Source organism: Lissotriton helveticus, chromosome 1_2 (assembly GCF_964261635.1).
Source record: "Lissotriton helveticus chromosome 1_2, aLisHel1.1, whole genome shotgun sequence".
NCBI classification, from domain to species: Eukaryota; Metazoa; Chordata; class Amphibia; order Caudata; family Salamandridae; genus Lissotriton; species Lissotriton helveticus.
Window position 1 is genome coordinate 353,396,661 of NC_136058.1, and position 24,770 is coordinate 353,421,430.

General features: G+C 41.2%; 1 protein-coding gene across 2 annotated transcripts in view; it reads right to left on the bottom strand.

Moving 5' to 3' along the window:
* Positions 1 to 24,770, bottom strand: part of LOC144804633 (uncharacterized) — a 303,027-nt gene that overhangs the window by 212,765 nt on the left and 65,492 nt on the right. For both annotated transcript variants that reach the window (XM_078671922.1, XM_078671921.1), the window contains exon 4: positions 2,646 to 2,773. In XM_078671922.1, the coding sequence (XP_078528048.1) occupies positions 2,646 to 2,773 (128 nt within the window). The remainder of the gene's footprint in view (positions 1 to 2,645; positions 2,774 to 24,770) is intronic.

The window sequence follows — 24,770 nt, forward strand, 5'->3', positions numbered from 1 at the left end:
AACGCGCCCCGGTTAGCTTCCGGGTCGCTGCGCTTCGCGCCTCGGTCCGCGCCCCGGAGCACTTCCGGGTGCGCTAACGCGGTACGTCACAAGACGCATTACGCGGCAACGCGATTCGTCGCGCTTTCGCGACGCGCCGCGGATCGCTTCCGGGGAGCTGCGTTTCGCGCCTCGGTCCGCGCCCCGGGGCACTTCCGGGTACGCTAACGCGGTACGTCACAAGACGCATTACGCGGCAACGCGATTCGTCGCGCTTTCGCGACGCGCCGCGGATCGCTTCCGGGGAGCTGCGTTTCGCGCCTCGGTCCGCGCCCCGGGGCACTTCCGGGTACGCTAACGCGGTACGTCATAAGACGCATTACGCGGCAACGCGATACGTCGCGCTTTCGCGACGCGTCACGATGTTGATTTCTAAAGCGGCAGTTGCGGAAACGGAACGTTTACCGGTTCGCGGACTGGGTCGCGGCATCAATTTGAGCTAACGGAAAGCTTTCCGGTTCGCGGACCGGGAGCGAAACAAAAAAAATATTTAATTTTTTTTTATTAATAAACATATAAAATATATTTTTGGATTTAAAGAAGAATACATTTTACAGCTATAGATATTAGCTTTTAAAAAACCAATGAAATTCACTGAAAAAACCATAGGTTATAGACCATATATAGTTAGGAATTAGCATTTACAAAACCTTGAAAATTCACTGAAAAAACCATAGGTTATACACCATATATAGTTAGGAATTAGCATTTGATAAACCTTATTTTACTCACACAAAACCATTGAAATTCCATATATAGTTAGTTGTACTAACTATATATCGCGCACCCGCAATCCACTGCTGATCATGTCACATATTACATCATTCATGACATGGTCAGTGACATCACTGATGACATCACTGATGACATCTCAAATGACATCACTGATGACATCACTGATGACATCTCAAATGACATCACTGATGACATCACTGATGACAACATTCAGTGACTGTATTTTTCTGTAAAGTTAAAATATGTCTTACATATTTAAGAATGAGTGGATGTATAAATGTCTGGATGAAGGATTTAGTAGGTGCATGACTGACTGTATGAGTGAGTGATTAAATGTGTCTCACTGAGTGCATGGGTTAGTGACTAAACTGTCTCAATTTGTGCATCATTACGTCTGTTGTTCTATAAACTGCTGCATGTGTTGATCATTAGCTATATGATTAACTATATGGGTTATTGATTGGTTGCCCAAGTATTTGTATGGGAGACTGAGAGTGTGTATGGGTGGCTGGGAGGTGTATGACTCTGTGCATAGATGTGTGAGCAGTTGATTCACTAGATGTATGGTTTCAAAAGTGCATGTGGAAACAGCTGTATGGGCGGTTGACTGTGTGCATGAGTGTATTGGTGAGTGAATGGATATCTCAGTGCTACATGTCAAAGTAAGTACATATGTAAATCACAGTACATGTGAGAGTTGACATATATAAATAACTGTGCAAAAGAGCCAGTGAATGTGTGAGTGGCTGTATGGATCATTGTGAACTTGTATCAGGGATTGTATAAGAGAGTAAATATGTGTTAGTATATGTTTGAATAAGTAAGGTGTGTATAACTGTATAGTTGAGGAAATGGAGGTGTGATTGATTCTTTGCATGACTGACTAGGTGTGTGAGTAACTCCATGGATGAGTGACAGTCTGTGAGTGTCTGTTTACACTGAGTGTATCTAAGGTTATATTAGAGTCTGAAGAGCTTCATCGTATTATCACATGAATGATGTCATCAGTGATGTGATCAGTAATGTCAAATGAGATGTCATCAGTGATGTCATCAGTGATGTCATTTGAGATGTCATCAGTGATGTCATCAGTGATGTCATTTGAGATGTCATCAGTGATGTCATCAGTGATGTCACTGACCATGTCATGAATGATGTAATATGTGACATGATCAGCAGTGGATTGCGGGTGCGCGATATATAGTTAGTACAACTAACTATATATGGAATTTCAATGGTTTTGTGTGAGTAAAATAAGGTTTTTTAAATGCTAATTCCTAACTATATATGGTGTATAACCTATGTTTTTTTCAGTGAATATATATATATATATATATATATATATATATATATATATATATATATATATATAATAAACACTCCATATATATATATATATATATGTATATTTATACATACATATATATATATATAGAGAGAGAGAGAGAAAGAGAAAGAGAGAGAGAGAGAGAGAGCGAGAGAGAGAGAGAGAGAGAGAAAGAGAGAGAGAGAGAGAGAGAGAGAGAGCGAGAGAGAGAGAGAGAGAAAGAGAGAGAGAGAAAGAGAGAGAGAGAGAGAGAGAGAGGGAGCGAGAGATAGAGATATGGATCTATAGAGATATGGATATAGATATAGAGACATATAACTTAGGAATTCGAAAGAAAAAAACCTAGCCGACCACACAATTGATCTGGGTCCCAGGAATACTGGCATCTAAGCGGACAATGAGTCTGGAAGTTCATATAACTCATCAGTACATGGAATGTTTTCACACATTGCAATGTTCCATGTTTAACAGTAGGTTGAATGGATGCAGAGGAGAAGTCATTAATGCAGAACATCACAAAACAGGAGATGTGAACATGACTCACATAGAGAGAGTGGTAGGTCACACCGTAGAGAGTAAAGTTTCCAGAGATGGGTATCAGGTCAGTGCTGCTGTCGTCTGCATGAAACATCATGGAGTCGATGGACCGTCCAAAGGGATACAGAATATCACCTGTTTGATGAAGTAGAGGCAGAAGAGAATCAGTTTAGATAAATTTTGTGTTGCAACCTCGGTCCTGCTGCATATATGAAGCACTCCTCTATTACGGAGGTTAGGTATTTGGGTGGGTCATGTAAAAGACAGAGGTGGTCATTAAAAAGTTGGCAGAGTGGGTGAAACACCATAATCCTTGCCAAATTTGTGGTTTCCACACCTTATTTAGAGGTAGGGGATTGCCCAGGCTCCACCAGTAAAAATACGGCATCCCAGACACGGGCATCATTCAACCACTCATATTCACCGACAAAAGGTTTCCTGCCCGTCAAGAACATTGCTTTTCAATTTTGTTTAAAACAAAAGCTCTCATTTTGAAAAACAATACAACTGTGCAGGGTGGGGCCAAATGGTAAATCCAAGATTGCAAAACCATCAATACTGTCTATTGAAGACAATTTTGATTTCTTGCATCTAAACATGTAACAACCAGATTTCACGCTCATTTCTATGCACTTTATAGCATCACAGTGCCTTTCTACAGGGAAAAGGAGCAGGAAAAGAATAATGTAACGACGATCAAGGAAACTATGGCCTTATATTTATATGTATAACAACCACCATGTTCTCTCTGCTAAGCAATATGGCCCACATGCATCAAGCATTTTTGGAGTCGCAAACGGTGCGAATCCTTAAAATCGGCCGTTTGCGAATGCAAAAGTGCTGTTTGGGATGCATCATGCTATTTTAGAAATTGCAATTTTTTTGCAAATTCTAAAATTGCGATAGCACATAAGAAATCGCAATTGTGCGATTTCTACAATGCTATGCATCATTTCTGAAAAATTTGCAATTTTACAAATTGGAAGTGCAAATTACCACGAAGTTCAACCTCGTGGTAATTTGCGAAATTGTTCAAATATGCACAAAAATGCATTTTTTAAACTGTTAAGTTACAGACACACATGTCCTTAGGACATGTGTGTATGTTACTTATACTGAAAAGTACATTTCATGGGTGCAGGGGGGGGTCATTTGCACCCCCCTCTCCACCCTTGAAATGCATTGATGAATTTCTATTTCAAATTGCGAATTCGCAATTCCCATTCATTCCTATGGGCATTTTGGCCCATAGGAATGAATGGGAATTGTGAATTCACAATTGAAAATTTGCATTTTTTATGCAATTCGGTAAAAATAGCGATTTTTACCGAATTGCAAAAAAAAAGCTAAAATATTCATGCATAGGCTTTTGCGATTTCTAAATTGCGAATCGTTATTTTTCGCAATTTAGAACTCGCAAAAGCCGATATTGATGCATGTGGGCCTATGTATCATGCCATTGCCTTAAATCAAAAATGCAGTAGCAACATAATTACCCTTACTGACACTCTTTATGTGAGTGCATTTGTGTCACTATATGCCTCTAAAACTACCTCACACCTTGCCCTTTCTATAATAAAATTACTAAAACTCAACAAAAGGTAATCATTGTTATTGTGCTCAAGAAAGGCCAATTGTTGTGTTGCTATGCCTGAGAGAAAAGACGTAATCCACTACCAAACCAATCATAGATGAGTATACACTGTTTCGTGCATGAATAATTACTGCCTGTGAGTTAAACTGTATGACGTGTGCTGCAACACGTGCCCAAATCAAAACAGAGATGTGAAAACTACACAAAATCAAGTGGGTGACCATTGTCTGACAATGGTAGCTCACCTTTGTTACAACTTGAGACGAGTCAGTAAACTTGCTACAGGTTGGTAGACTTCGTAGTGGCTGCCCATCCTGAAGGAGTACTATTCTAGCGCAGCTCCTTTTATGTAATTTCTATGTGACGCAAATAAAAAGAACCCCAGGCCTCATTTATGAGGCCGTGCGTCACTTTTACGCCACCGGAGCATCACTTTTTGTGACGCACCAGCAGCGTAAAAAATGTGCCCAGTTGCACCATATTCACAAAGTGACGCATGTAGGTAGATGCGTCACTTTGTAAACCACTGCGCTACATTATACCTACGTCAGGTATAATGTATGCAGGGGGGGGGGCGTTCTGACGCAAGACAGGGTCATAGAAGTGACGCAGTGAAATCTATAAGGTTTCACTGCGCCACTTCTAGGACACAAATGCGTCCATTTCTTACGCCTGCCTCACAGCAGGCGTAAGACTGAGGCAGCCCCTTTCACATGGGGCTTGCCCCATGTGAAAGGACACATTGCTGGAGTTGCGTCACTTTTGTGATACACTCCAGCAATACGTCACTTTTGCACCATACAGATACGTCAGAAATACTGACATATCTGTAACTCTTTGCGCCATGATGCGTCATACTGTAAATATGACGCATCATTGGTCTCGCAAGGAGGGCGCACTGAGAAGTGACGCATTGCTGTTTTCACGCATCGATGCGTCACTTTTCATGAATGAGGCCCCCCGTGTCTCATGAGATGTCACATTGTGATGGATACCAAAACCAAAAGTTGCTGTAAAACATTGAAATAAACTGCGGGAAAACACTGAAAGGAACCTGAAAAGGTAAGTAAACATAGAAATAGGCAAAAAATTGGAATGAACTCGTGAATCCAATGTGATCCCAAGTAAACATGCAAATGTTAACTCTAACTGCTGACAATCCCAGGAAGCGGCAGAATAGAAAACGGTGTTGCATAAGTTAAATGCACGAAAGAAAGAAAAAGAAATATTTAAAATGTTTTGCAATGACATTTCAATACAAATAAAAAGGTGTTCCACTTGAAAAGTACTGACAGGAATTACAGCTTGCTGTACTGAAGTTTTCATCCCACAGCTCTAAAAAGACATCTAATTTATTCTCAATTAATGAGAATTAAAAGAATAACAGTTGAACAAAGGGGCCGATTCACAGAACTAATCTGAGACAAAATCCTAAACTTACTACAGGGCATTTAGTAGTAGTAAAGTTAGTATTTTGTCTTAAGTTAGTATTTTGTCTTAAGTTAGGATTTTGTCTTAAAACCAAAACTTAAGACAAAATCCTAACCTAAGACAAAATACAAATTTACTAATTTAAGACAAAATCCTAATTTAAGACAAAATACTAATTTAAGACAACAAAATACTAACTTAAGACAAAATCATAACTTAAGACAAAATACTAACTTAAGACAAAATCATAATTTAAGACAAAATACTAACTTTACTATTACTAAATGCTTTCTGTGAATACCAAAAGTAGTAAGTTTAGGATTTTGTCTCAGATTAGTTATGTGAATCTGCCCCATAGTTCTCTAGTACACTCCTGTTAGAAAATCACTTCCATGGTTTGATTGATACTGATTGTAATTGACTCTTATTGTGCCCTGGGCTTTGCTATCCAGACCCAGGGCCAGTGCTCTGTGTAAAAGGTATATAGTAATTGGATATAATTACAATTGGTATGACAACCTACCTGTAAACCCTAGTATATGGCAGGGCTGTAGGTTTTGTGGCACATCAGATTCATTACACTGAAGCCCGTCTCTCAGACGATGTGAGGGAAATGGCCAGCAAAGCAGCATCAGGTGCCTCGGTCCTAACGCCGTGAGGGGAACGGCTGAAGAGGTGAACTACCGACCCCAGGTACCCCTATTCCGGCACCGCCAACGACGACTACATCCCATGCCCAGAAGCGTGATAAGAGGTGCGGCAGCTCCCGTTGCGTGGGAGGCATGCGGGCCACATCCGTCATCGACCGGAGAGGGCCGGGCTGGGCTAGACCCCTTGGTTGTCTGTCTCTGGACCCTGCAAACCGTACTTTGGGCTTACGAAGAAACCGGTCATCAGTCACCAAATTAAGGTACTTTTTAGCTATCTCATTAGCCCTGAGTAACATAATATTTTATTGTGAGACAATACAGGGACATTACTTTTTTTTTAGATTTTGCGTTTTGTAAATTGGGTAAAAGGAAAGCAACTGCTTCGCAAGGGGGGGCCGCGGGAATCTGTATGGCTGAAAAAATTGATTCCTTTCTGACCAAAGCTGCACATGCAATTACACAGGAGATAGCCCTGACTGAAAGAAGGCTATCATTAGAGGTCAGAAAATGTTCCCAGAACCACACTGACAGAGAGGAGGGAGAACAAGGGAAATTGGCAGATGCAGTGGGTCTCTCACAAGGCTCATTGAACATAATGGCCTCCGTATCACCATGTCAAACACTACCCCCGGACGAACTGGACATGTTATCAAATATTCTAGCTGACAAAATAACAGAGGGGAATGAAGCGGCCTCAGACCTACCTCCACCCAAGAGAAAAAAAACTGTTTGTAATAAGTATTTGAGGAAATCCCCAAGGATACAGACACGGGCACAATCATCTTTACAATCGGGTCTGAATTTAGAACAGTCACTGGACATTCTATTTGTAAAACTTGAGTCAATGCCAAAGGCTCTCGTAGCTCCAATAATGTTAAAAGTGGAGAACATTGAAAAACTAGTCTGTGATCAAATTGTTAATTGTAATAAATGTGCTATGTTAAAACTAATGGAGGAAGGGGCGGCACTCCCACCACAGAACCTGAACCTAACTCAATCTGGTCCATCTGGTCTTTGTGTCAATGTAAATGTTCCAGGGACCAAGGGAATATTTAGTGGCCCTAGTCATTCAAATAAAACCGAGGTAATAGGGTCTGTAGTTGAGAGCGCAGAGGCTGTTCAGGTGAGCAGAACTCTGAACTCTGAGAGGGCTCATCCATCTATACGTATCCAATCCACTCACGTTACTCTCAAAGTTATGAATCAAAGTATATTTGATTTACCCCCTTTAGTAGCAGTTTTACTGGAGGTGCCCCCTCTTTCTCAAGAAACTAGGGAGCCTGCACAAGACTTAATACATAAAGTGTCTCATTGGTGTAATAAAAATGTCATAAACGGCCTGAGTATATCATCTGACAGTATTATGGCCCGAAGAGTGGAGTTGATAGGACGTCACACAAAAAAGATTGGTACAGGAGACAACATTGTTGTTAACTTTAGGGATCCAGTGAACACGAAGAGGCTAATAGGCTGTGTATATCAGAGTAGCTCAAACTCCTCAAATAGAGTAGTCTTGCTACAACATTTTTATCGTCCTAGCCAGTATAGATGCCCTACGCAAGGACAATAGCAGATACCCCGAAATCCAGGCAGGTCGTTTATTAAAACTAATATACACATTAATTTACCAATGAGCAATCGGTTCCAACCCCTAGCTAGATTCCAGAACCTGGATGAAAATGACTAAAACTAGAGGACAAAACATATCAGGGTACACCTCCAGTCAACATGCCTCAAGATGTACATACAGTACCAATCTTGAATCATGTTGAACTAAACGCTACATCCCCAGGAACTTCCCCCATTCTAACTCCCATCACGGCTACTTGTGAAAGGATCCTTTCATGGAACATAGCGGGAATAAGATCAAAAATAGGAAACCTGCTCTGGGAAAACTTTCTTTCTATGTATCATATCATTGCTCAACAGGAAACTTGGGAAACAATTGACTGTTTTTATTTAGATGGTTTTATTTCATTTAATAAAAACGCTGTTCTATCGAATATGGGTAGAGCTAGTGGCGACTTACTCCTAATGTTTTCTTTGAAGCTCTCTTGTAGTGCAAGTTTCGTTTATTGTAAATCTCAAAATGTTTTGGCTGTAGAATTGTCTTTCAAAAATCGTGCCACCATGTTAGTGATCCGTTTTTATAATCATTTTTCTAGAGGGCATGAGCTAGAACACCTACACGATCTAAATGAGTTTTAAAAATATTATGAGGAGACTAAACAATCCTACTGTGAAGTTATAATCCAACGGCATTTTAATATTCATCAATGCTACTTAAATTGTTCGATAGTACACGATCAGGGTGAGATCCTCTCTCCATCCAGTCATTTGGGCATACACCCTCAGGTATTTTGTTTGAAGGCATCCTTGGAAATCAAAATACATGTTGCCTTCAGCAATTAGATAGCTCGGCGCCAGTGACAACTTATGTGGGGAATGGAGGGACAAGCACCATTGACTATATTTTACTGTCAGCCCAATTAGTTTTGTTTACTGAGGACCTAATTGTTACCTGGTCAGGCCTTAGCGACCATAATCCCCTTACTATCGCTATATAACCCTTTATTATGGTAAATATATCGATTCCAAAATATAGACAAACCAAAATATCGAGTCCAAAATATAGAATGGACAAAATATCGAATGGACAGAATATAGACATCAAAAATATCGTTTTGAAGGTAAGTAATGTAATGTCGATTTTAAAAATATAGACTGTCAAAATATCGAAGTACATAATATAGTTTATTAAAAATATCGAATTTTTAATATTATTGAATTTTTTTAAGTGGTTTTTATGTTAGTATATGTGTGAAAAGTGTATATATTTTTGTAATTTATTTTAAGTAATTAATTTTATGTTATTTAATTATTGTGTAATTTTATTCTGTAGCGGGTTGTGGGTTTATAGGGGAATAGGGTGGGAAGTAATTTAATTATAATTAATTAAATATGTTAATTAACTATTTGGTATTTATTTAGAATAAATTGTTAATTAATTTTTATTTGGTAATTAATTAATTCTTAATTGATAATTATTTTTTATTAATTGATTAATTGATCATTATGTGAATTAAATTAATTTATTTTCTGTAGCGGGTTGTGGGTGTATAGGGGAATAGGGTGGGAAGTAATTTAATTATAATTAATTAAATATGTTAATTAATTAATAGGTATTTATTTTGATTACATTGTTAATTAATTTGTAATTGGTAATTAATTAATTCTTAAATGATTATTTTTTATTAATTGATTAATTGATAATTATGTGAATAATATTAATTAAGAAATATGTTAATTAATTTATTTGTATTTATGTTGAACAAATTGTTAATTAATTTTTTATTGATAATTAATTAATTCTTAATTGATAATTAATTTGTATTAATTGATTAATTGATAATTATGTGAATTATATTAATGTATTTTCACTAGAGTGGGAATAGTAAAATTTACCCCTATGCTATCCAACGCTTTCCCTACTGTTGCACTCTCTGGAGTGGGAATAGTAATTTCTACTCCTACGCTATCCAACGCTTCCCCTACTGTTGCACTCTCTGGTGTGGGAATAGTAATTTATACCCCTACGCTATCCAACGCTTTCCCTACTGTTGTACTCTCTGGAGTGGGAATAGTAATTTTTACCCCTACGCTATCCAACGCTTTCCCTACTGTTGCACTCTCTGTTGTGGGAATAGTAATTTGTACCTCTAAGCTATCCAACGCTTTCCCTACTGTTGCACTCTCTGGAGTGTGAATAGTAAATTTTACCCCTGCGCTATCCAACGCTTTCCCTACTGTTGCACTCTCTGGAGTGAGAATAGTCATTTTAACCCCTACTCTATCCAAAGCTTTCCCCACTGTTGCACTCTGTGGAGTGGGAATAGTAATTTTTACCCCTACGCTATCCAACGTTTTCCCTACTGTTGCACTCTCTGGAGTGGGAATAGTATTTTTTACCCCTGCGCTATCCAACACTTTCCCTACTGTTGCACTCTCTGGAGTGGGAATAGTAATTTTTACCCTTACGCTATCCAACGCTTTCCCTACTGTTGCACTCTCTGGAGTGGGAATAGTAATTTTTACCCCTACGCTATCCAACGCTTTCCCTACTGTTGCACTTCCAAGAGTGGGAATAGTAATTTTTACACCTCCTCTATCCTACGGTAATAATATTGTGTATTTTTTATTAATAATATGTTAATGTATATATATGTTTTAACAGATATGATTGCATTTTTTTATAACTTAAATTAGTTATTTAATAATTTTAAGGTAATTTAAGTATTTTTAAGTATATTTTAGCTATTTATTTTTAATATTTTTTTAATGTTACATTAATTTTAAGAAATTCGATATTTTTATAATGTATATATATATATATATATAAACGATATTTTGGGGTTGATATTTTGGTACTTACCTGTTTGTAGATAGGAATTCGATATTTTGTCTGTCGATATTTTGGAATCTATATTTTGGGTAGTCTATATTTTGTCCCTCGATATTTAGTCAGTGATCCCTTTATTATAGAAACTTGAGAACCTACTATTTGCTTGACAAATAAAGATAGTAGCACCAAAGATCAGGCCAGTAGGGTAAAGTGGGAACAAATAGTACTAGATAACTTTTTGGAAAATCTGTATACAGTCTGTGCCACGAAAATTGAGTCCTGTTTCGACTCAGATACACAGGGCAGTTCTATTCTGCTAGAAAATTAATAAAACAAATAAAATTTGACCTCACGGTATGGGTGGGGTCAAACGACCGAAGGCTGAAAAGTGGTTTGACAGTGCATGCTCAATGACCCATAAGGAGCTGGTACAGGCTCTAAAATCCACCCCCAAAGACAAAACCGAAATTTGGGATAAAAGAAAGGCCTATAAGCTAGCAGTTCAAAATAGGAAGAAGGAGTTAAAAGAACAGGCATGGGATGCCCTACAAAAGACTAGTATATTGAAAAACAGTTCCCAATTTTGGCTGGTAGTAAATAGTCCTGTCCTCTCAGAAACCCCTAATTCTAACACTGATAGCTTAATTCCAGAAGATAAATGGGTATCACATTTTGGAAGTACTTTCAGTGATACAAACTTGAGTGAAGTAAATGGGTATGAAAAAAGAGGCCAAACTAGTATGCCACTGCACTTCAGTGTAGAGGAGGTCCATGAAGCAATCACATCCACAGATGGAGGAAAGGCCCCAGGCCAGACGGGGTCCCGGACGATCTATTCAAAGCTGACCCTTATGTGTGGGCTAGTATTTTGAGAAATGTTTTTAATGCTGCATGCTTACAGGGATACCCCGTATCCTGGGAGAAGGCAGTTATTGTTCCCATTTTTAACCCCTTCCCCGCGGGGCTAATTCCCCCGCTGTGCTGGGGGACAGGGGGCGCGTGCAACACTGCGGTGCTCATGACGAGCTCAGCTCGTCACGCAGCACGGTGGCGCTGTGCTCTTGACGAGCTCAGCACGTCATGACCACGCCCGTTTTCATTGAACACTCATCACATCGGGGGAATTAGCCACGCGTGTCATGACGAGCTGAGCTCGTCATGAGCACAGCGGCACCTTGAGCACGGAACAGGTTAAAAAGGGAGCGAGAGATGAGCCCACATGTTATAAGCCGATCTCACTCTTAGATTCGCTGCCAAAATAATGGATAAAGTCATATTAAATCGCTTAACGACATGGCTAGATATAATTTCTAACTTGCAATATGGTTTTAGGTCAGGTAAAGGGACCCTGGACCAATGTTTAAATTTACATTTAACAATAGAGAAGTATACCATATCCAAAAAGGGTATAATACATTTGGTGTTTATGGACCTGACACAAACTTTTAACTCTGTCAATAGATCTAAATTGTGGTCAACCTTAAGTGATATGGGGCTTGAACCAGAGCATGTGAATTTCTTATATGCTATTCATGAGAATAATACAACTGCTGTTAGATATAATGGTTGTGGAGATTTGACATCCCCTTGGGATGTTAAGAGAGGGGTACGTCAAGGTTGTATCCTGGCCCCCCTTTTATTTACACTATATATAAACAAGTTGGGGGATTTTTTAACAACCAGTTGCAAAGACATCCCTAGGTTTGGTGAAATGATGATCCCTGCACTTTTATATGCAGATGACACAGTCATATTAGCTAGAACCACAGTGGGCCTTCAATCACTTTTAGATGCTTTTATAGTTTTTATGGACTCCCTAGATCTTTTAAGAAATTGTAATAAATCCCATACTAAGTCCATTAGCACTGGAAAGTCCCAAAAAAAGATAACATTTTACTGTAAAGGGGTTGAGTTAACAAAGTTCCCAACTTTTCCCTTTTTGGGGGTACTTTTTAATGAGCGTGTGTCATGGTGCCCACAAATTACGCATAAAAAGAATACTCTCATTAGAGCGACGGGGCAACATTACATTTTGCAAAGAAATTAAGATCTAAACCCATTCTGATGAAGATATATAAGGAAAAATGTATCCCCATGGTAACTTATGGCAGTGACATCTGGGGGCTTGAGGATGGAAAAGACATCCAACATAAGGAAGACAAGTTCTTACAAAAGATCTTGGCAGTCCCACACTCCACTCCTGCATCCAAATTACATGAAGAAATAGGGGTGGGATGGTGATGCACCATTACATCGCAACTTTTACAACGGGAGGCTTTTACAACGGAACTTTTACAACGCAGGATCCATTACATCGGATGCCATTACAACGCATGGCATTACATCGCAGATGCTATTACAACGCATGGCATTACATCGTAAGTATAGGTAAGTATTTTTTTTTTAATTTTATTAATATTAATTATAATTAAATATATTTATTTATGTTTTTTAATATTATTAATTTATTATTTATTATATTAATTAAAGTAATTTTTAAAATAAGTACAGGTGTACAGGGGTGTTTTTAGGTTTCAGGGTAGGGTTTGGGTTTTGGGGTACAGGGGTGTTTTTAGGTTTCAGGGTAGGGTTTGGGTTTTGGGGTGCAGGGGTGTTTTTAGGTTTCAGGGTAGGGTTTGGGGTTTGGGGTACAGGGGTGTTTTTAGGTTTCAGGGTAGGGTTTGGGTTTTGGGGTACAGGGGTGTTTTTAGGTTTCAGGGTAGGGTTTGGGTTTTGGGGTACAATGGTGTTTTTAGGTTTCAGGGTAGGGTTTGGGTTTTGGGGTACAGGGGTGTTTTTAGGTTTCAGGGTAGGGTTTGGGTTTTGGGGTACAGGGGTGTTTTTAGGTTTCAGGGTAGGGTTTGGGTTTTGGGGTACAGGGGTGTTTTTAGGTTTCAGGGCAGGGTTTGGGTTTTGGGGTACAGGGGTGTTTTTAGGTTTCAGGGTAGGGTTTGGGTTTTGGGGTACAGGGGTGTTTTTAGGTTTCAGGGCAGGGTTTGGGTTTTGGGATACAGGGGTGTTTTTAGGTTTCAGGGTAGGGTTTGTGCTTAGGGCTAATTAAATTATATTTACCATTTATAAATTAATTAAAATATATTTATTAAATAAAATTAATTATATTATATTAATTACATTTTTTAATTAATTTAATTAAATTAAATAATTTTTTTTACTTAATTTAATTTAATTACAATTTTAAAAATATTTAAATTAAATTAATTTCATTATATTAGATTTAAATCTATTAAATTAAATTAATTACTATTTTAAAATGTATTTTATTTAAATTAATTAAATTAATTAAATTAACTTAATTACATTTTTTTTTAAAGATATACTTACCTATACTTACGATGTAATGCCATGCGTTGTAATAGCATCTGCGATGTAATGCCATGCGTTGTAATGCCATCCGATGTAATGGATCCTGCGTTGTAAAAATTCCGATGTAATGGAATGCGTTCTAAAAAACCGCGTTGTAGTGACACCAATCCGGGTGGGATATATATCAGACCAGATAGCGGTAGCACCCTTAATGCACTGGCTGAGATTTTGGGCACGCCCTATCATAAATCTAAACCAAATAATAATTACTGATTGTCTGGCGCTAGGCAGGGCTGATTGCATCCCCTGGTTAAGGTACCTAAGGGAACGAACAAAATGGTTAGGTTGCCCTGATTTATTTTCAAGCCCTAAACCCCTGGACAAATTCAAAATTAGAAATATTAGACAGCATTTTATGATTAAGCGCCAGGGACTAAGGGAAGAAAAGGAGTTGGCAAAAGCAACAGTCAGAGGTTATGCCACACTATCTATGCATACACAAGTCCAACCTTACCTGTTAATCGTCATCAACCCCTTTCGTTGCTTTGTTTTAACGAGATTCAATTTGCAAATGGTTCACTGGCTTTTGTTGGTTCCCCAAGGCTTTTCAAAACCTGGCACTTTAAAACCTTCTCCTTGTGACAATTTCTCCGAATAGGGTACCCTTAATTTCATATTCTTTTGCGACTATTACGTTTCATTATGTAAGAAGTTTATCCTGCCACTATTAAGAGTCTGCCATTTTTCCCAAGTAAGGCCGGCCTTACTGTACCTCCAAATGATATCTTTCCCAATGGTCTAATTCGGGGTTGCAAGTTTTTTAATCGGAGCCATTAGGTGCAGAAAAAGCTGCTTTTCTAATAGTTATTATGTTTGCTTTTTATATGTTTTTACTCTCAGTCCCACTATGAGTCGTAAATGTTGACTACCATACTTGATCGAGTTTCTCCCTTGCACTCTGCACGTTATAAAATGCTTTTACATTATATGTATCCCCAGATCTCGGGCATTAGGTTCGATGTCAGGAATGCCATCAACGAGGACATTTTATTGCTCTTTTGCACTTTGCACTTTATAAAATGTTTTGTACTGTATTATATACTAGGTTTTGGTCTACTGGTTTGATATCAGGTATATTACATATGGGGATCTTTTTGGTATTCGATTGAACAGGTCTTCTTGTATCTGATATTTTATTAAAAAAATTGTACTGCATTATACCTTAGGACCCAGTTCTCTGGTGGATATTAGTAATGTTAAAAACAGGTACTATTTGTATTTAAATGAATTTGCTCATTTTGCACACATTATTTTATATAATGTCTCTATCGTATTGTATTTTTAGGTCATGGTCTCAGGGTTGATATCAGGAATGCTTTTCTTTTTCTTTTTTAAATTGTGCTATTGAAATGTATTGTTATATGATATGATCCCGTTTATGACATTAAGTTGTCGAATAAAGCATTCTTGACTTGACTTGGCATTGCACTGATGTGTTGACTGCAGTCATTTTAAAGGCATGCATGCTTTTCAGGCTGCTTTTAAAAGGGAATTATATGCAAATCTAATGTTGTAATTAAAGGTACTTCCAAAGTCTTTAACTACATTATTTGGACATTTATGTCACCCCTGACGTCTCCCCTAGGTGCCCCAGTGGTAGGGTGCCTTGTAAAGATAAGCAGGGGCATTATAAAAGATGTTTTATATGCCCTGGTGAGGGGAAAAATTACCAATTTCTTTTTCGACATGTAGCACATTGGGTCCATCGGCTAACATGGGATTACTTAAATAAAGTATAAACATTGACAGGAGCCAGGTAAAAATGTATTTCTAAGTAATAAAATGATAGTAAGAATACATCCAACAACTTGCTATGGTTAGATCAATTATAATTATAACAAAAAAGAAGTTATAAAACATTATTTTCTGATTAACTATATTTCAGCCTTTACAGCAGCGTTTTCTCATTAGCTAGCCTTTGGAAGGCTGAGCCAAACTGCTCTGATGAGCTGTGTGAAGTGGCTTGCATAGAGACAAAGGACATCTGTTTGGAGGAGATTTGCATCTGCACAGCACAAGGCAGATAGGGACTGGGTAGCCAAACTGGTCTTCAAAGAGGGAATGACAGTTAAGACAGGACACAGGCTCACCCCCACTTCTTGCACCCCCAGCCTGACAGGAGGCCCAGTAATTGAATTAGCAGAGGAGCTGGGAAGGGAGTGTTTGGGAACCTTAGCCACGCCACCAGGGGGCTTAGTCAGATCCCAACATCCAGGAGAGAGTTCTTCATTTTGCATTTTAAAAGAATAGTGCTTTCAGAAAAGAATATGCCACAGAAGAAGTGGCCATGCCTGAGGGTGGCACCATGCAACTCATTGATTCTGGGATGCAGCCCTGCTTGTCACTGAGGAATACTGGATAAAGATGGGAGAGCTGCCCAGCAACTCAGATCCCTGCCACTAATTACAAGAAGAAGAAGGACTGTCCAGCTGGAACCCTGGTCTGCACCAGGAGTGCTGCACTCTAAATGACTGCACCTGTCTCATGTACTCATGCATTGAGCTAGGATTTAGGGCACAGACTGCTTCAAACTCCTATGCACTATGCATGTAGTAGTCTAACTACCTTCACACTTGTGTTTCAGGCCTACAATTCGCAAGTTAGTATACATACACTCCAGGAAAGACCCTGTGAGTGCTCTTGCAATCCCATAGTGACTCTTTCAGTACTATGTACTAATCCTTTCACTAAAGTAAAACTCAATCAATTATGAATTCACCCACTGTCTCTCCTTATAGTACTGTAATGATTCAATCAGTATTCATATACTCATGCAGTGAGCCAGGATTTAGGGCACGGACTGCTTCAAACTCCTATGAACTATGCATGTAGTGGTCTAACCACCTTCACACTTGTGTTTCAGGCCTACAAATCCCTAGTTAGTATCCATAAACATCAGCAAACACCCTGTGAGTGCTGTTGCAATCCCATAGTCACTCTTGCAGTACCATGTACTAATCCATTCACTAAACTAAAACTGAATGAATTATGAATTCACCCCCTGTCTCTCCTTATAGTACTGTAATCATTCAGTCAGTATTCATATACTCATGCAGTGAGGCAGGATTTAGGGCAAAGACGGCTTCAAACTCCTATACACTATGCATGTAGAGGTCTAACCACTTTCACACTTGTGTTTCAGGCCTACAATTGCCCAGATAGTATCCGTACACTCCAGAAAACACCCTGTGAGTGCTGTTTTAATTCCACAGTGATTCTTTCAGTACCATGTACTAATGTATTCACTTAAGTAAAACTCAATCAATTATGAATTCACTAACTGTCTCTCCGTATAGTACAGTAATCATTCAGTCAGTATGCATGTCCTCATGCAGTGAGCTAGGATTTAGGGCACGGACTGCTTCAAACTCCTATGCACTATGCATGTAGTAGTCTAGCCACCTTCACACTTGTGTTTCATGTCTACAATTTCCCAGTTAGTGTCCATACACTCCAGCAAACACCCTTTGAGTGCTCTTGCAATCCCATATTGACTATTTCAGTACCATGTACTAATCTTTTCACTAAAGTAAAACTCAATTGATTCTGCATTTACCCACTGTCTCTCCTTATAGTACTGTAATCATTCAGTAAGTATGCATGTACTTATGCAGTGAGCCAGGATTTAGGGCACAGACTGCTTCAAACTCCTATGCACTATGCATGTAGTAGTCTAACCACCTTCACACTTGTGTTTCAGGCCTACAATTCCCTAGTTGGTATACATACACTCCAGCAAACACCCTGTGAGTGCTCTTGCAATCCCATAGTGACTCTTTCAGTACCATGTACTAATCCATTCACTAAACTAAAACGTAATCAATTATGAATTCACCCACTGTCTCTCCTTATAGTACTGTAATCATTCAGTCAGTATGCATGTACTTATGCATTGAGCCAAGATTTAGGGCACGGACTGTTTCAAACTCTTATGCACTATGCTTGTAGTGGTCTAACCACCTTCACACTTGTGTTTTAGGCCTACAATTCACCAGTTAGTATCAATACACTCCAGCAAACACCCTGTCAGTGCTGTTGCAATCCCATAGTGAGGATTGCGGTGAGTAGGCGGCTGCCGACCCCACCAACATTCTTTTCGAGATAATTAGTTCCTGGTGTCCTACGGTTTAAATCGAGCAGCATAATTTAATAATTCATCGACTGAGCTAATGTTTTTAAAATGAAATGCGATTTTGAAAACATGTAACATTGCCGAATTTGCACACTCCGATTCCGTTTGCTGATATTAATCTTTTAACTGTGTCATGTTTTTAGAATGATATGCGATTTTAAAACCAGAAAATTTTGCCGACTTTGCACATTTACATTCTGTTACCTTGCTCCCGCCTCGGTCCCTGCAGCTGTGTGCTGTTTGAGTGGAGGGCGGGGAGACCGGGCACTAGAACGCCCAGGGCGTCCCCGGCAGCACATGGGGCGGAGCTGATCACTAGCTCCGCTCATTATTTAAGCTGAGTAAATATCACAGCACACTGAGGATTGCGGTGAGTAGGCGGCTGCCGACCCCACCAACATTCTTTTCGAGATAATTAGTTCCTGGTGTCCTACGGTTTAAATCGAGCAGCATAATTTAATAATTCATCGACTGAGCTAATGTTTTTAAAATGAAATGCGATTTTGAAAACATGTAACATTGCCGAATTTGCACACTCCGATTCCGTTTGCTGATATTAATCTTTTAACTGTGTCATGTTTTTAGAATGATATGCGATTTTAAAAACTGAAAATTTTAACGACTTTGCACATTTACATTCTGTTACCTTGCTCCCGCCTCGGTCCCCGCAGCTGTGTGCTGTTTGAGTGGAGGGCGGGGAGACGGGGCACTAGAACGCCCAGGGCGTCCCCGGCAGCACATGGGGCGGAGCTGATCACGAGCTCCGCTCTCTATACAAACAATGTGTCAGCGCACGCGCAGCCTAAGGCAAGCCCGTCTGCGCCCGTCCGCGTCTGTCCCGCGCCTGGTGCCTGTTACTCTGCTCCAACTGACCTGATAGCTTGCCGCAGATGGTCTAGAGACAGTCTCCTAGACCTAAGACCCCTTACAGTTGATAAGCACCCTAGATTTAACCCTGCGCTTCCCCCTGACAGCTTCACTTGTTCCAACTGTCACTTCTCTCTTCATCTCCATGCGCCCCGCTCCCTCAAATACATAAGAGAGAGACACCCCCCTGCCCCATTACGTGAACTAAAAGCCTGCCTAATTAATTGTCGCTCTCTGCCCAAACATGCCAATGACATCTGGCTCGATATCACATCGAACACCTGGGATCTAATGTTCCTGACGGAAACTTGGACGAAAGAGGCCTCCAATCCAGATATTACGCTGGCAGTCCCCCCGGACTATGAATTTGTCGGGATAAATAGACCCGGTAGAAAGCCGGGGGGACGAATAGCTATTATCCTGAGATCCCACTGGAAAGTCTCATACAGAAAATTAGCTAACCTGGGACCTATTGAGGCTATCTACTTTACCATCTTTGAGGCCTCTGTCCTAATTTGCGCCGGGGTGCTAATCTATAATCCCCCCAACACCCCTCCCATTCACACTACAAATTTAGTTACTATCTTGGCTGACCTTTCCTTAAAACATCCCCATTTTACGGTCCTCGGGGACTTTAATCTTCATATAGATGACAGCAACTGTAATGTAATGTAACTCCCACTCCAAGGAGTATCTTGGCGCTCAGGCAAAGGCATGCTCCCTAGTAGAAACTTTGGCAGGTAACAACCTTTTTCAAAAAGTGGTGGGCCCCACACACACTGCTGGTCACCATTTGGACCTTATCTTCACGAACCTACCTGCCCTATCTACTCTTGCCCCTCTCCCGGTGACATGGTCGGACCACTTTATGATTCCTTTTAAAATCAGTTCCCCTCCTACCACGACCCCCACCTGTAGGACAGAGAAAATTGGAAGAAAATGGTTTAAAGTAACGAGGGAAGCCATGGAGCCGGCACTTGCCCAGCTCAACTGGCAACCTTCGGCACATATTAATGAAGACGTAGTAAACCTGGATCACTGCTTTACCACGGCCATTGACAGTATTGCTCCCCTCACTGTTCTTGCCTCAGCTAGAACTAAACCTTCTGCACCATGGTTCTCTCAGCTGCTAAGGGAAGAAAAAAGCAAATGTAAAAGGCTAGAACGCCTATGGCGCCGCACCTACGATGTAGCGGCTAAAACAAATTATAGAAAGGCGCTAAAAAAATTTAATAAAATCAAACAAAATGTCATGAAAGAATATTTCGCTAGTAAAATCAACCTAGCAGACAATTCAGCCAAGGTGCTCTTTCAAATCGTGAAAGATTTTACTAAACCCGCGGCCCTCTCCCACAAGACTGAGCCCTGTCAAGAACTCTGCGATGGGCTATCGGATTTTTTCCATGAGAAAATTAATCTCATTTATGACTCATTTAAAGCAGCTAAAAGACCTGACATGGACGTCACATCTGGGCTTACTTCCTACAATGGCATCAGGTTAAGTGCATTTAATACCATCACCTTTGACGCAGCACTGAAGAAACTTCAGCTTTGTAAATCAGGTTCACCCTTAGATACCATGCCAGCCCAAATCTTTTCTGCAGTGGCCCCGGCGGTGGTACAACCTCTTGCAACAATATGGAACACCTCTCTGCTATCTGGTCAGTTCCCGGAGATTTGGAAACAGGCCATTCTCATTCCCCTCCTGAAAAAACAAGAAGCGGACCCCACAGTATTCTGTAACTATCGCCCGATATCATTGCTTCCTAAACCAGCCAAAATCTTAGAAAAAATAGTCCAGGAACAACTCTCTGACTATCTAGAAAGCAATGATCTCCTTCATGATTCACAATCCGGATTCAGGAAGGGTTATAGTACAGAGACAGCACTATTAGAGGTCTCAGAAACCGTGCGAGAGAGTGTGGACAGGGGCGAGGCAGCCATGTTAGTGCTCCTCGACCTGTCCGCAGCTTTCGACACGGTTTCCCATGCCATCCTTCTTAACAGACTCCGCGAGTTGGGGGATCTGTGACACCCCTCTAGCCTGGATCACGTCCTTTTTATCAGGCCGTACACAACAAGTACGGTGCCGGCCTTTCTGGTCCAAAGACAAAAAACGTCTGGGCAGCGGGGTACCCCAAGGTTCCGATCTCAGTCAACCTCTTTTTTAACGTGTACATCGCACCCCTAGCAAAGGTGATTGAGACAACTGGGGTTAGAGTGGTCTCCTATGCTGATGATACTCAGCTCATCTTTTCCATCAGAGACCACTCAACCCTTGGTTTTATAAATCTTAAAACCTGTCTCTCGAATATAGGAGCGTGGATGACTCTGAACACGCTAAAACTTAACACGGATAAAACAGAGGTACTGTTTTTTATTCAAGCAAACCCTTTGTCACCCACCACCTGGTGGCCAGCAGAACTTGATCCACCACCCTCCCCGGTAAAGACAGCCCGTAACCTGGGAGTTCAATTCGACAATGAATTATCCTTCAAAACTCAAATCCAGAAAGTCACCTCCTCATGCTTTGGTAAATTACATATGCTAAAAAAGATCTCCCCCTTTCTCTCCGTTGAGGCTATGAAGACAGTGACCCACGCCTTGATCACTTCACATCTGGACTACGCGAATAGTCTCTATCTTGGACTCCCTGCCTACTTACTGCACAGGCTGCAGATGGTGCAGAACGCTGCAGCCAGGCTGATCTGTAGAGTCCCCTATCGCCACTCCATTTCACCCCATCTTAGAAAGTTGCATTGGCTCCCAATCTGTGCTCGCGTCAGATTCAAGGCCCTCACACTAGTTTTTAGGGCCCTGAATGGCAAAGGCCCCCTATATCTGAGACAGCGACTGAAACGGGTCCATTCGTCCCTCAACCTCAGATCGAACCATCTCCGGCTCCTACTTCCCCCCAGATTCCGCCTTGCAAGGAAGGGTGGCAGAGCGTTTGCAGTAGTCATATAAAAAATATGGAACTCCCTACCCATCAGCCTCCGCCTCGCTGACACTGAATCCCAATTCAGGGGCAAACTAAAGACCTTTCTGTTTTCTGGCTGCTAATTCCTCCTCCTGTTCATTCGCAATCCTTAGCGCCGGGACACCCCCGTTGGGGGTAGCCGTGCGCTTAATAAATGTCTGTAATAATAATATTAATAATAGTGACTCTTGCAGTACCATGTACTAATCCATTCACTAAAGTAAAACTCAATTAATTATGAATTCGTCCCACTGTCTATGCTTATAGTACTGTAATCATTCAGTCAGTATGCATGTACTCTTGCAGTGAGCCAGGATTTAGCGCACGGACTGTTTCAAACTCCTATGCACTATGCATGTATTTGTCTAACCACCTTCACACTTGTGTTTCAGGCCTACAATTACCCAGTTAGTATCTATACACTCTAGCAAACACCCTGTGAGTGCTGTTGCAATCCCATAGTGATTCTTTCAGTACCATGTACTAATCCATTCACTAAACTAAAACTGCATGAATTATGAATGTACCCAATGTCTCTCCTTATAGTACTGTAATCATTCAGTCAGTAAGCATGTACTCATGCAGTCAGATAGGATTTAAGGCACGGAGTGCTTCAAACTCCTATGCACTATGCATGTAGTACTCTAACCAACTTCACATTTGTGTTTCACATCTACAATTCCCCAGTTAGTATCCATACACTCCAGCAAACACCCTGTGACTGCTCTTCCAATTCCATAGTGACTCTTTCAGTACCATGTCCTAATCCTTTCACTAAAGTAAAACTAAATCAATTATGCATTCACCTACTGCCTGTCCTTATAGTGCTGTAATCATTAAATCGTATGTATGTACTCATGCAGTGAGTCAGGATTTAGGACAGGTAGTGCTTCAAACTCCTAATGCACTATGCATGTGGTGGTGTAACCACCTTTATACTTGTGTTTCAGGCCTTCAATTGCCCAGTCAGTATCTATGTTATGTTATGTGTTATGTTAAAATTTTATTTGTATAGCGCACGGCTACTCAACAAGAGTGTCCCGGCGCTTTCAAAGAACAGCTCAGCAGATAAAAAACATAACAATCAACAGGCAGGAAAAGAAGTAAAACAGAAAAGAAGCAGCCTACAAATTAAAAAGCCAAGTTTTCAGGTTTTTCCTGAACAGGAGCAAGCTAGGAATACTGCGCAAGGCAAGGGGCAGGGAATTCCACAACTGGGGGGCCTTAAAGCTGAAAGAGCACCCCCCGATGCGCGCCTTCCTCACACGGGGCACCACGGCCATACACAGAGATTCCGACCGCAAGGAGCGAGCCGGACGGTAAAAGGCCAGTATGCGCTGCAGATATTTAGCTCCGGAGCCAAAAAGTGCCTTATCCACCAGCGTGAGTGTTTTAAACATTATCCGCTTTCGGATAGGGAGCCAATGAAGTGACTGAAGCACCCCAGATGTTCTTGCCCGCCTATGAAGGCCGTATATGGCGCGAGCCGCAGAATTCTGCGCCACCTGCAGCCTTTGAATCAGGTACTCCGGAAGTCCTAAGTACAGAGCATTCGCATAGTCCAGTCTAGATCCTATAAGAGCTTGGACAATGATCTTTCTATGCTCCTCTGTAAGCAGGGGGAGGAACTTCCGGAGCATCTTAAGGATTCCAAAACAGGTGCCCGTCAGACCAAGAATGTGCGGTCTGAACGAGAGGTCCGTATCGACCTTCACACCCAGATTTTTGGCAACCACAGAGGACTGGGCGGGGGGGCACATATCAGCCGGCCACCAGTCACGCCATTCCGGTTCCGAGGCACACCCAAATAGCAGGACCTCAGATTTGCTAGGATTGGCCTTTAGACCATTCTGTTGAAGCCAGTCAAAGACCTTCTTCAGACAACACTGGATGCTCTCCCCGTCGAAAGGGAGATTTTTCCCGCAAGTGAAGAGAAGCTGCGTGTCGTCCGCATAAGACACGATCCGGGCCCCCGAAGTCTCAGCGAGTGCCGCCAGAGGGGTCATAAAGATGTTAAAAAGGGTCGGGCTCAGCACTGAGCCTGTGGGACCCCGTATCCCAATGGCGGCATTTCAGCGGAGCTCGAGGAGGCCCAGATCGTTTGTCGACGGTCCTCCAAAAACGATGTAAACCACTTGAGCACCGTCCCCCTCAGACCGATGTCGTAAAGTCTGGTGAGTAGAGCCTCATGGGGGATGGTGTCGAAGGCCGCCGACAAGTCTAGCATGACCAACACAGCCTTCCCCCCTGCGTCCAGGGTCTCGCGGATGATCTCTGACACCTCAAGAAGTGCCGTCTCTGTACTCAGGTTGGGCCGAAAGCCGGATTGCGAGGGATGCAACAGGTTGTTAGACTCGAGAAAACCCGAGAGCACGCCATGAACGTGCTTCTCCGTAAGCTTCACGAGAGCCGGCAAAAGAGAGATAGGCCGGTAGTTTGCCAGAGCCCCGGGATCCAATCCTGGCTTTTTGAGGAGGGGGATCACCATCGCCCTTTTCCAGGACAGAGGGAGCCGACCCTCTCTCAAAGATGAATTCAAAAGAGGATTCACCAAGGGGTTCATTAACGGCGCCATCCTGGCCAAAGATTTGGCCGGGCAGGGATCGAGTGGCGACCCGGACTTGAGCGTGGCCAGAAGTGCAAGAGAGGCATCTGTGGAGACTAACGGAAACTCAGCCAGAAAAACCTCTGG